This window comes from Gekko japonicus, unplaced genomic scaffold (genome assembly GCF_001447785.1).
Source record: "Gekko japonicus isolate JY-2015 unplaced genomic scaffold, Gekko_japonicus_V1.1 scaffold563, whole genome shotgun sequence".
Classification (NCBI taxonomy): Eukaryota; Metazoa; Chordata; class Lepidosauria; order Squamata; family Gekkonidae; genus Gekko; species Gekko japonicus.
Window position 1 is genome coordinate 552,644 of NW_015166439.1, and position 13,440 is coordinate 566,083.

At 47.4% G+C, this 13,440-nt stretch overlaps 1 protein-coding gene across 1 annotated transcript in view; it reads left to right on the forward strand.

Annotated features, from left to right (window-relative positions):
- Nucleotides 1–13,440, forward strand: part of SPTBN2 (spectrin beta, non-erythrocytic 2) — a 78,798-nt gene that overhangs the window by 21,269 nt on the left and 44,089 nt on the right. The window contains exons 3-10 of the mRNA XM_015411947.1: nt 2,950–3,123; nt 3,907–3,998; nt 4,611–4,691; nt 7,493–7,608; nt 10,281–10,393; nt 10,951–11,138; nt 11,749–11,866; nt 12,661–12,819. Of these exons, the coding sequence (XP_015267433.1) occupies nt 2,950–3,123; nt 3,907–3,998; nt 4,611–4,691; nt 7,493–7,608; nt 10,281–10,393; nt 10,951–11,138; nt 11,749–11,866; nt 12,661–12,819 (1,041 nt within the window). The remainder of the gene's footprint in view (nt 1–2,949; nt 3,124–3,906; nt 3,999–4,610; nt 4,692–7,492; nt 7,609–10,280; nt 10,394–10,950; nt 11,139–11,748; nt 11,867–12,660; nt 12,820–13,440) is intronic.

Here is a 13,440-nt window from a genome sequence, read left to right on the forward strand (position 1 = left end):
ATTGCTGGGTCTAATCTCAGCTCTGGTGCAGCCTCTGTGTCACCGTCCTGACTCTCTTTGGGGAGTTGCGAGCCTTGGTGTGACATGGCTGTCATCTTTGGCACAACAGTGCGTGTGTGTGTGGGAACGATGGTCTGTTTCACAGAGGCTTGTTTTATATTATTGTTACTACCTGTCCTGCGAACCTGAATGGTGGCACCCAAGCCTTTTAAACGACTACATTCACCAACTAATAATCTTCAAGCATTTCCAGACTTGCGACGGCAGAATTGTTCAGCAAATGGGAGACTGTTGTTCCAAAGGAGAGCAGAATAGTGGGCAGGTGGACCATAGGGTTGCCAGCCTCCAGGTGGGACCTGGAGATGTCCTGGAATTACAGCTGATCTCCAGAAGACAGAGAACACTTCCCCTGGACAAAATGGCTGCTTCAGAGGGGAGAATTTTATGGCATGATGCCCCAGTGAGGTCCCTTTCCTCCTCAGACCCTGCCTTCCTGTAATGTATTCAGAAGCTGCCATGAATGCATTAGATGTAATGTAAAACATCTCATTAGGAAGCAATGTTAAGCTTCGTCTTGGGCAGGGATTCAAGCCCAAGACAAATGTGTCCAATCACGTTCAAGCAAGCTGTAAGCGGGAACGAAAGTGATTGGTCCTTATACGCTCAACCGCATTGGTTGTTATCTGTATAGTAGGTGTGGCTACATTAGCCGGGAAATGTTTAAATACCGAGCAGCTACTATGGACAAGCTGTTCAGGCTATCAGATGTTGTACCGTGTTGGAGAAGTGTTTGTGTTGAAGATTAAACTTGAGTTTTGCTGAAATCACTCTCCGACTATTTGTTAAGCGCTGGATTTAACACTTCCCCAAACTCCACTCCCAAAATCTCCAAGACTTCTTTCCCAATGCACAGTTGGCAACCAATGAAAGCTAGTGTGGTGTAGTGGTTAAGAGTGGCGGTTTCTAATATGGAGAACTGGGTTTGATTCCCTACTCCTCCACGTGAAGCCTGTTGGGTGACCTTGGGCCAGTCACAGCTCTCTCAGAACTCTCTCAGCCGCACCTGCCTCACTGCTGTGGGGAGAGGACGGGAAGGTGGTTGTAAGCCACTTAGAGACTATTTACAGTAGGGAAAAGCAGGGTATAAAAACCTTCTCTTCTTCAACCCTAGCTGGGCCAACTTGCCTCTTGTTTGAAGGTGCAGGATCTAGCTGCTGGCTGCTTGGCTGCTGACCAGTGCCTTAGATCACTGGGCTTTGCATCCAGAGTGCAGAGCTGCTATTTAGGAAATGTATTTATCTAGAAAATGTATGTGCCACCTGAGACATGCAGTTCCCAGTTCCTTGCCCAGATGTCTTTGTGCAAGCTGAGATGTTGCAAGGGTGACGGATCATTCCTCATGCCGTCCCCTCAGTCTCCCAGCCTACACACCTTTTCCCAGCTCCCGACTCCCCATTCTGGCCCCAGAGTTGTCAGCTTCAAGGCCTAGGCTGCCGTTTTTTTCTCTCCAGTTGCCTCACTAGATCCCCTCCTGGGATGACTCCACCCTTCCAGCCATGGGATGTGTTGTTTGCAGGTAGAGTAGAAATTCTTCTCAAGGGCAGAGCCCTCTGTGCCTTAACTGCCCCTCCCCTCCCTCCAGGTTTTTTTAACCTCAATGACATGCAGACAAGCCCTTCCGGCTGTCTGTCTGGGAATATGCTGTAGGAAGGGAGTTCCGTTACAAGTCTGACCAACTTCTTGGCTGGCATGGGTCTGGCATGCATGTTAATAATCCTCAGCATGCCAAGTGTATCCAGAAAGATAGGACTCAGTGTGTGTGTGTGTGTGTGTGAGAGAGAGAGTGTGTAAAAGGGGAGGTGTTGGAAGTACCTGCCCAAGAACAGGGAACAAAGGAGAAAAGGAGAGGCAAGCCATTTGTAGGCAGAGAAGGTGTGGTCCATAATGTAGAGAGTCTTGCCTGTGAGACTTTGCCAGTGACTCACTGGATCAGCAAATGATTTTTCTCTCAACCTAAGTCTCCCCACGTGTCATGTAGGAACAAGGGTCGTCTTAATGGCACCTATTAAGAGGCAGTTTGAGAACACTACTACCAAAGATGCTACCAAAATCATTGATGGTGTAAAGTGCCAGGGGTCATTTCCTGAGGGAGCGCACAGGAGCGGAGCTCTGGCAGTAAGGAGCCCAGAGGGTGGGCACATGTAACAAGCCCCGCCCCCTGCTCCCAGCAGCCCTCAGTTGGGCCATGAGGAGCAAGAAGCAGCCTGGTAAGTTGCAGAGCCCCCTGGCCTGCCTTCAGGTACAAGCTCTCCCTCCTCTGTGAGTGCAGATCTGCGCATCCCCCCCCCAATAGCTAGCAATCCAAAACAGTCCAGTGGCACCTTTAAGACCAAGTTTTATTCAGGTACAAGCTCTCCCTCCTTTGTGAGGACAGATTTGCATGTCTCCCCCCCCCCCCAATAGCTAGCAATCCAAAACACTCCAGTGGAGCCTGGGTGGGGGGGGTTGGCTTCTGATACACTTCCGGTAATGTCAGGGGGCGTGGCATATGCAAATAAGTTATGCTAATAAGTTATGATAATGTGCTCCTGCACCTCTTTTTCTACTAAATGACCCCTGTAAAGTGCAAGTTGCAGCCAACTTTGGCAACCCTGTAGAGTTTTCAAGGCATGAGACGAAGAGAGGTGGTTTGCCATTGCCTGACTTCTTGTTGGTCTCCCATCCAAGTACTAACCAGGGCTTACCCTGCTTAGCTTCTGAGGTCTGATGTGATTAATTTCTATAAAAGACGAGTGCTGGGGTTCCCACTCTGACTGAATGATTTTATGTACGAGGTGCCCTGGGAAATGCATTCTGTATATGTACTCAGGAGCATTTCAGGCAGTTCAGGTTAGAGTTCTGAGGTTGAACCCTGGTCAAGATTAAGTCCTGACTCTTCTCTTTCACTAGCCCAAACCAACCAAAGGCCGGATGCGCATACACTGCCTGGAGAACGTGGATAAGGCCCTGCAGTTTTTGAAGGAGCAGCGCGTCCACCTGGAGAACATGGGCTCCCACGACATCGTCGATGGCAACCACCGCCTCACGCTGGGCCTCATCTGGACCATCATTCTCCGTTTCCAGGTACAATGATGCCCTGCTTCCCTCTCCTCCTTCCTTTCTTGTCTTTCGCAAACAAATCCAGATGGCCTGTAGCCCACGCTCAGGTCTCTGTGTGTGTGCACAGAAGCAGCACAGATTGTGAGAGCACATGTAGAATTCAGATTCTTCAGAGTCATCTTTCATTTAAAAAAAGAAAAAAGAGCAAGTATCCGGACTTTCTTCCTGCAAAGATGTGCCTTAAAAATGGATGAATAAGACCTGTGGTGTTAAAATAAGACAGTCGTACCTTAAATACTTAACAAAATTTATTCCAGCATAACCTTTTGGTGAATCAGAGCTTATTTCATCAGTTGCAGTGGAGTTTTATGATTCACAGAAGTTTATGCTAGAATAAATTTTGTTATCTTTTATCTGGATTCCTCTTTTATGTTACTGCCGCAAACTACTTCAGCTACCCATCTGGAATTATAACCATTGTGTTGTTGCCTGTCCCTCGACTAGCAAGGCCAGAACAAATTATGCAAAACGAGAGGTGATGCAAAGGAGCATGAGTTAGACAGGCCTTCGTGTTCAGCTCTTATCAGCACAGAATTTATTCATTCGTTTATTAAAATACTTGCACCCTCCATTCTGTTGTGAACCAAGGTGGTTTACAATTCCAGAAATTAAAAACATAAGAAAATACAAAAGAACACCATTGAAACTCACCCCCGAGAAAATCTGAGCTACTTGTGGGATTCTAGCGGACTGTTTTGGAGGACTTGCTGTCCTGCCCACGCTTAGCTGTACTCTCCTCCCCCACAGATCCAGGACATTAGCGTGGAAACAGAGGACAACAAAGAGAAGAAATCGGCCAAGGATGCCTTGCTGCTTTGGTGTCAGATGAAAACAGCTGGGTAAGAGAACACCTGGAGGAACGCAACCTTGTGGGTTAAAGGGCAGGAATTGGAGCCCTCACTGGGGTTCTTTTTGTCCTGCTCTTCACACTGCTAGAAACTGTAAAGAAAGAGAGAAAAGGAAGCTAAGAGTGACACTCCACATGTGCTCAGAGGCTCAGGCCAATCATGCTGGGCATTTTCAGGGAGGGGCTGTGGCTCAGTGGCAGAGCATCTGCCTTACATGCAGAAGGTCCCAAGTTCAATCTCTGGAACCTTCAGTTAAAAGATCCATGCAGGAGATGATCTTTCTCTGCCTGAGACCCTAGAGAGCCTCTGCCCGCCTGAGCTGACAATACTGACCTCGATGGACCGAGGGTACGAATTTGTGTAAGGCAGCTTCCTTAGAACCTTAGTGTTTGGGCTGACTTTTGCAAAGAGACTGCCGCTAAGCCCTTTTTGTGGGTTAACATCTCTATGTATAAAATATGGGTTAGTATTGATTTTGCTGGGGTTAATTTTCTTTTTTAATGGTTGTTGCCTGAACGAGCCCTTGTGACGTGGCAGGTTAAAAAAATCTGAAATGTGTAAAATAGATAAGGAGAGGGCCTCTCTTCTGATCCCATATTACAGGTACCCCAATGTGAATGTCCACAACTTCACCACCAGCTGGAGGGACGGCCTGGCTTTCAACGCCATCGTCCACAAACACAGGTCAGTCGGGGGGGGGCGGTCAAGTAAAGAGATGGTAACAACTTGTTGAGGGGAGTGGGCTTCAGACGATGGGAACACCCAGGTGAAAGGGCTACAGGACTGGCAAAGGGTTCTTTAACCCTTTCATGCCCAATATGAACAGCAAGAGAGGCTTGGGCAGATGCCCTCCTTTTGACGCCTCTAGCTGCTCCCTGCCATTTTTAGCTTGCTCCTCACTTTGTCTCCATGCAAGCGTTTTACCTCCCCTTTGTCCCTGGGACACAAGCACGTCTCTGCCTTGTCTTTCTCATGTCAGCTCTTCTGGGGAGGGGTCAGCACTCAGCACTGCTTTGATACTAAATAAATTTTAGATCCCTTCCAGTCCGGTTTTCGCCCAGGACATGGGACCGAGACAGCACTGGTCGCCCTCACAGATGATCTTCGGAGGCACCTGGATCGGGCTGGGGCGGCGGTACTGTTGTTGTTGGACCTGTCGGTGGCATTCAACACAGTCGACCATCAGTTACTGGTCCACCGCCTTGCCGACATAGGAGTACAGGGGCTTGCCCTGCAATGGCTTGTCTCCTTTCCCCATGGTCGGGGACAAAGGGTGGCATTAGGGGATCAGCTCTCCCAGGGGTACCCACTAGAATGTGGAGTGCCTCAAGGGGCGGTGCTGTCCCCAATGTTATTTAACATCTACATACGCCCCCTTGCCCAGGTGGTTTGGGCTGAGATGTCACCAGTATGCGGATGACACTCAACTCTATCTGATGTTGGGCAGCCGGTCTGACTCCAACCCAGAAGATCTGGACCAAGCGCTACAGGCCGTGGCTGATTGGCTTAGACTCAGCCGGTTGAAATTGAATCCGATGAAGACGGAGGTCCTGTGCTTGAGTCGAGGTGGTCTGGAGGTAGGGATCCCACTCCCGACCTTCGATGGGGCGCCATTGGTGCCAGCGCCGGAGGTTAGGAGCCTGGGAGTGCTCCTGGATTCCTCCTTAACAATGGAGGCCCAGGTAGCAGCCACTCCCAAGTCGGCCTTTTACCATCTTCAGCTGATTAGTCAGTTGGTTCCCTTCCTTGAATGCAACGACCTAGCAACAGTGATCCATGCAATGGGCACCTCGAGACTAGACTAGTGTAATGCTCTCTACTTAGGGCTGCCCTTGTCAGAAATCTGGAAGCTGCAGCTAGTGCAAAATGCTGTGGCTAGGCTCCTGATGTAGTGATTAAGTGTGCGGACTCTAATCTGGGAGAACTGGGTTTGATTCCCCACTTGCACCTGCTGGATGACCTTGGGCAAGCCATAGTTTTGTCAGAGCTGTCCTTGAAAGAGCAGTTCTCTCAGCCCCACCTACCTCACAGGGTGTCTGTTGATAAGCCACTCTGAGACTCCTTTGGGTAGTGAAGGGCGGGGTATAAATCCAATCTCTTCTTCTTCTCTTCTTCTGATGGTCTCCCCATGAGGGAACACATCCAGCCTGCCCTGAAGGCATTGAACTGACTGCCAATAACATACTGGATTTGCTTCAAGGTGCTGGTTCTTACCTTTAAAGCCCTTTATTGCCAGGGTCCGACATACCTGAGGGACCACCTTTCCCCATGTACATCCCAGAGAGCACTTCGGTCGGAGTCGCAAAATTGATTGGCCCTTCCAGGTCCCAAAGATGCCAGGCTAGCTACGACCAGAGCGAGAGCCTTTTAGGTGGTGGCTCCATACTGGTGGAATGAGTTCCCGGAAGAGATCAGGGCCCAGCGGGACCTTTTACAGTTCTGCAGGGCCTGCAAGACGGAGCTTTTCCACCAGGCCTTTAACTAGGAGTTGCCACCACCACTACCATCGTTAACAACAACAGAAGCCTGGTGCCTGGTCCACTAGTACTAGCCTGCGCTCGCCGACCAAAACCGAGAAAGATCATCGAGCTGGTTATCACGTGAATCTATCAACTCTATGAGGCCATCTTGATACCATAACTTAATTGCTAGCACTTTAATTGTAAACTGTTGTAATGAAATGTTATGGAATTGTTTTATGAACTGTTTTTAAATGGTTGTGATATTTATTGTCAACATGTTTTATGGTGTTAGCTGCCCTGAGCCTGCTTTGGCGGGGAGGGCGGGGTACAGGATCAAGAAATAAATAAAATAAGTGATGTTGCAGATCTCTGACCTGGATGGCCCAGGCTAGCCCAGTCTCATCAGATCTCAGAAGCTAAGCAGGGTTTGCCCTGGTTGGTACTTGGATGGGAGACATCCAGAGAAGCCCAGAGTTGCTAGGAAGAGGCAGGCAATGACAAGCCATCCCTGAATGTCTCTTGCCCTGAAAACCCTACAGGGGTCGCCATAAATAGGCTGTGACTTGATGGCACTTTCCAGCACATTTTCTCTCTTTGGAAGGGATGTAAGCATGACAGGTCATCCAGTAAAGTTGATTGGTGGCAGCAAACCACAGGACAGACCAAAGAAGGCATTTCATGCCATAGTGCACAACTGACCTATGGAGTTTGTTTCTGCAGAAAGCTGTGATGAGCGTTAGTATCTTGTGAAAAGGATTGGATAGATTCCTGGTACCTTAGTGCATCATTGGCTCTGGGTTGTGATAGCTGCAAATAGTGCCTCCATGTGCAAAGGCAGAATACCACTGTGTATTAACAGATCCTGGGAACAAACAAGGATGGTGCTCTGTTTGTGAGCTTCCAGGCTGCTCTGGTGGGCCACTATCAGGGATAGACTGCTTGGCTAGGTGGCCCTTTGGTTTGATCCAGAAGGGCAATTCTTAATATCTTTTTTTAAAAAAAAAAACTTGCTGCCTCCTACAGGCCAGACCTAATAGACATTGACACACTGAAGAAATGCAACGCTCACTATAACCTCCAGAATGCCTTCAACATTGCCGAGAAGGAGCTGGGTCTGACCAAGCTCTTGGATCCTGAAGGTGGGTTCGGCTGTGCAGGTTTAAGCGGCCACTTGTTACAGGGGTATTACCAAAATAATAACTGCATGGCATCTTAAGAGGTCTCCTTGATTGAATTTTAGCAGTACACAAACCACTAAGTTATAGTACTGAGAGCTCCCCCTCTGGCTCTCGCCACTTATAGGGCTCTGGCTTCTGATGAAAAGGGAAAATCAGAAGTCTGTTTACTTGTTTCTGGTCCAGTGTGAAGACCTTGTTTCCCAGCAAGTAAGCACTTAATGTTCTAGCTAAAAAATATTTCAAAATAATTTTTAGTTAGATTATTTTTAGTTCTAGTTAGATTTTTAATTCTAGTTAGATTATTTTTAAATATTAGTTGCTGTAGATTTCCCGAGTTGTGTGGCCGTGGTCTTGGCATTGTACAACGCCAAGACCACGGCCACACAACCTGGGAAATCTACAGCAACTAATGAACTCTGGCCGTGAAAGCCTTCGACAACATATTTTTAAATACTCTAACTAAATTTGAGAGAATAAAAACCAGGAATATTAGAGAAGCACAGATCACACTGGCATATGTTAAAGCAATCCTGGATAAATGAGCATACATGATATTCCACATCTGTCTAATTTAAATCTAAGAATGAATTCAAAGTGTAAATTCCTTACTCAGGAATATGCAAAAAAAAAAAAAGAGAGAGAGAGATACCGTCACTAAATCCAGATCCGAGAAGTTCATATGTCGGAAGACACGGAGAGCTTATATGGAGTGTGTGTGTATGTGTGAAAACCATGTTTCCATCTAAATTGTCTATTTCATGATTTACCTCTGAGCATACTAGTGATTCTTTAGGTGAAACTATGAAGAAAATGTACTGATCGCTACTTGCAGCGTTAGCGTTCTGTTTCCTGGGATTTATGCTGGCAGACAAAAGCTGTTCATGAGAAACTATTCGGGCTGCTTCAAGCTTGCTGTAGAAACCTCTCAAGAACATGAAGAGTGCATTAGAACAATGGGAATGAAAAATTCCTGTTTGGAGTTGTTACAGGAATCATAAGCAGATTCAATGAGCCATTTCTCATTAAGGCGAACATATGCTAACTAATGAAGCAAAGCCTATAAATATATATATATATATGTAAATTCTACATGCCATGCATGATTTACATTAAATTCCATGACATCAGGAAGAACAGCCTCCTTTTCCTTGCATAAAAGATGAGGGGAGCCAAACAGTGTAAGTCAGAGTCCTTTTCCAAGTGAATAGAAGGCAACTGCAACAACCATCCTGTGGTGATTGTTAGGCCAAGAGAGTGGTCAGCATGACCTGTGCAGAGCAAGTCTTTAAATCTTTGTCCCATCCAGACTCAATACGGGCCTTGAGGCTTGTGTGGAAGTCAGATGCCCATCTAAAAAAGTAGGAGTAACTTTCCAACCATTTGTTTTAGAGACCTTTCTCCTTTCAGGAGAACATAATAACATAAATGTCACGCTGGAACAGATCAGTGATTCATTTTATTGCACTGTTTATTGCCTAATGGTGTAATCCAGTTTTATCACATCATTTATTGAATATATTCATTACATTGAAAAACTAATTCTATGATTTGCATTGAGTCTCAGTGAGAAAGGCAGATGATAAATGAAGTAGATAAGTCTAGTTTCAGAGGCTGGTCATCAGACGAAGGAAGCTTTGACAATCGAAAGTGTATACCCTGAAAGGCTTGTTGGTCTCTAAGGTGCTACTAGACTCGAATTTAAATAAATCTAGTTCAGCATCCCATTTCACACTATAGCGACCAGTTGCCCCAAAAGCCCAATGAGGAAGCTATAGATGCTGAGGCCTTCCCTGATGTTACCTGCTTAGAGTGTTCACGCAGAAAGGATGGCTCCAGAACAAACTCATTTATGCAGCAGCCAAATCGCTCACTCACAACTTTAATGCCAGTAGCTCACAACGTAGAATTTTTGCTCACAAGACTCCACAGCTTAGAGGGAGCATTGCTCCTAGCACTGCAATTTGTAGCTTTACTGCCTCTGGGTGTGAAGGTTCTCCTTGGACATCATGACTAGTAGCCATTGATGGACCAATCCTCTGTGACAATGTGTAATTCCCTTTTAAAGCCATCTGTGCTTGCTGCCATCACTACATCCACTGGCAGAGAATTCCGCAGCTGAATTACTTTGTTGAGTGATGAAGGCCCCGGTCACACTGGGGGAAAAGGTGCGGCTGAAGTGCAGCTTTTTTGAGCCGCATCAAAAGAAAAGCGTGGCGGTGGGATCAGACAGATCCCCCAAGCCACCGCGCAGTTGCTCCCTGGCATAATCAAATGCCGGGGGAAGCCACAGATGGGTGAGCGAGGCGAGCCTGATGCACATGCGTGTGCATGTACAGTTCTACAGGGCCTCCGTATGCTGCAGGGAGACGGGCGCGTCGGCGATCAGACGCCAGCCCGTGCTGCGCATCAACAGGTAGGTAGTACTCTTTTGGTGCTACCTTTTTGCGGCGGGTTTTCGGCTGGAAGGGACAGATCGGGGATGGGTGCGCGCCGCTTCCCAGATGTTGCGGTATGATCGCGCCCGCTTGATGTGCCCCGATCCGTCCCTCCTGCGGGGCAAATCCTCCAGTGTGACCGGGGCCGAAGTACTTCTTTTTGTTCTTGGATGCTCATAATCTCATGCTCCTTCCTAGATGTAAATGTGGACCAGCCAGATGAGAAGTCCATCATTACTTACGTGGCTACCTACTACCACTACTTCTCCAAGATGAAAGCCCTTGCCGTGGAAGGGAAGCGGATTGGGAAGGTATCCTGAAGTTTGCAGCAGAACCAGGGGATGGGGGGGGGAGTCAGTAGGGCTGAGTGAGAGAGACACAAAGTCTCTAGATTCAAAAATTCTTGGGCAAGTTGTGGTGACAGGAAGAGAGGCAGGTGGTTGGAGAGATGATGTGTATTACTGGAATGACTGGTGATTTAAAAGTGTGCAAATGATTATAGGTCCATTAAGCTTTTCTTCAGGCAAAATGAATATTCAGGGCCTAGATCGGTGGCATGGGCTCTAGCACAATATGCCTTGCTTTGTCTTCTCCACCTTTCCCCCCATTGGCTCTCCCAGATCAACAAATTTTAAGGTATCTCCAGCCACAGCAACTTCTTTGGGCCTTCTGTCTTGTATTTTCTTTCTTGCTGTTGCTGTCTCAAACCCCACTGTGCTATCCAGAGCTGGGCAGTTCAGAGCTACTCGGATGTAAGGGGAAAGGGCTTTTGTCTGTGTGTGTGTGTGTGTGTGTCCAGAAACATCTCAGCCAGCAGCTCCTTGCCCAGGATCCCAAATGTTCTGAATGACATAGGCTTCTGCTCCAGGTGCTAGACTATGCCATTGAGGCGGACAAGCTGATAGAGAAGTATGAGACGCTGGCCTCCGACCTTCTGCAGTGGATTGAGCAGACCATCCTGACACTGAATGACAGAAAGCTGGCCAATTGCTTGAGCGGAGTGCAGAATCAATTGCAGGCCTTTAACACCTACCGTACCGTTGAGAAGCCTCCCAAGTAAGTCTGTCTTTCCTGACCACAGTTTAAGGGCAGTCTGCTGTCTAGAACAGGGGTGTCGAACTCATTTGTTATGAGGGCCATATCTGACATAAATGGAACCTTGTTGGGCTGGGCCATGTGTGTCATAAAATGTTATGCCAGGGAGCGGAGATATAAACTTTATAAAGGACACAAACGCAAAGGTTTTTTTACTTAAAATAAAAACATGTTTAAAACATTAGCACTCTTGCAATATTTTGTTTATTTAACAGTGTCTGATAACTGATACCTCTTGCTCTGAATTATTGCATCAAAATGTCTGTGGTGTTGCAATCTTGAGTATACTGTTCAGTTGTGTACCTGGAAGCAGCAAACCTATGATGCAGCAGCAGCAGAACTGGAAGAAGAAGCAGAAGACAGCCAGTTCCACTGCGAGCCTGATAGAAGCCCTCCGGGGGCCTGATCTGGCCCCCGGGCCACTTGTTTGACACCCCTGGTCTAGAATGTTAGGAGTCAGGGATTCCATGATGTGGGCGGGGAATGACAACGGGGCTCATGTCTAGAAATTCTTGACTGACTGACCTTTATCCTATCTCTCATACCCACATTGCCACCCACCAACTTCCAGGTTCACAGAGAAGGGGAATCTGGAAGTTTTGCTTTTCACTATCCAGAGTAAGATGAGAGCCAACAACCAGAAGGTTTATATGCCCCGAGAGGGAAGGCTAATTTCTGACATCAACAAGGTGAGATAACAGCATATGTCCCAACACTCCACTGAGTAAAGTAGGAGGTCTTCCTCCAGCCTTAAGGAGTCTGCCTCCAGTATAAATGGCTCTTCCTCCAACAGAAGAGCCACAGGCTGGACGGAAGGCTCCTTAGGCTATAGGGACTTCCTCTGCCTTAAAGTTGGATAAATGCTACTGTGTTATATGTGTTTGTGACTATGGAGGATGGGAACATTTCCTCTGCAGAGCTGGGGGAGATCTGAAGGCGATCTGCACTAGCAAGGCAAGTAGTAGCCTAGAATGGCACTATCTTCGGGGATGTCAAATGAGTAAATTGCTGGGGGGGGGGGTCATACACAGGGGAAGTTCTGGTAATTTTACATAGCCACTTTGATTTTAATCTTAAGCCAAAGCAGGGTAGAAACACACTGAATTTAAAAAAGCAATTCGTGCTTAAGTGTTGCATCCAAGTCAAGTTAATACCTGCAAATTCCAAGTAGAATCTGTTAGCTAACAATGATTAATGATTGATTTGTGCTGCTTCCCGGGATCAGTTCAGTTTAACCCAGTGTCAGCCCAAATATCCATTTCCAAAGTCAAGGCTGAGCCATGTAATGATAAACAGGCAGTGCCTCTGAGCTTGTGCTGAGTGGTTTCCACCACCCCTTTCACTGTTGAAAGCTACCATATATACGTTAACATATGGATTCCAAGCAGGCTCAAACCCTGCCTCCCCCCCCCCCGACCTCTCCTTTTAGAACTTCAAGCACTGATTTTTCAGATGGAAATGGTTGATTCCCTCATATCCACAGGCCTGGGAGCGTCTGGAGAAAGCCGAACATGAGCGAGAGCTGGCCTTGCGCAACGAACTGATTCGGCAGGAGAAGCTGGAACAGCTGGCGGCACGATTTGACCGGAAGGCAGCCATGCGTGAGACCTGGCTGAGTGAGAACCAGCGCCTGGTCTCTCAGGTCAGTTTATGTCTAGACCTGGTGCCCCGTAGTATGATAGCAAAGTCTCACAGATTACCAAGAAGAACTTCCATCAGGATATGAACAAGAGACACTCTGAGTGTTGCATGGGATTGGGTGGAAATGATCCTTAATTAACCACCATGAAATGACGCATTCCTCTGCAGTTTGACTAAATAGCAACCCCAGTCCAAAGCTACAGGTAGGATAGTGGCCTTCTTTCCCTTTTGGCAGTCCAGGAAAAAGAGAGCAGGCTACATACACCCTGTAGGGTTGGCAACAGGTCTCTGTGGAGACAGTAGGAAAAGAGGAAGACCCAACATGAGATGCGTTGACTCAGTCAAGGACGCCATGGCCCTCCGTTTGCAAGACCTGAGGAAGGCTGTTCATGGTAGGACGTTTGGGAGGTCATTTATTCATCGGGTCACCATAAGTCAGAAGCAGACTTGATGGCACATGACACACATAATAGGAAGATGTTTGCCAAGTGATGTTGTTTGCTTCCATGCTATGACAAGCTTCAGCTGCCCATTTCCACACATTAAACCTCTGCTAATTGGAGAGGACATTTTTCTCCAGGCCCGTTGGCAACCCTCAGCAGCAGCAGTAGCTCATTCCTGC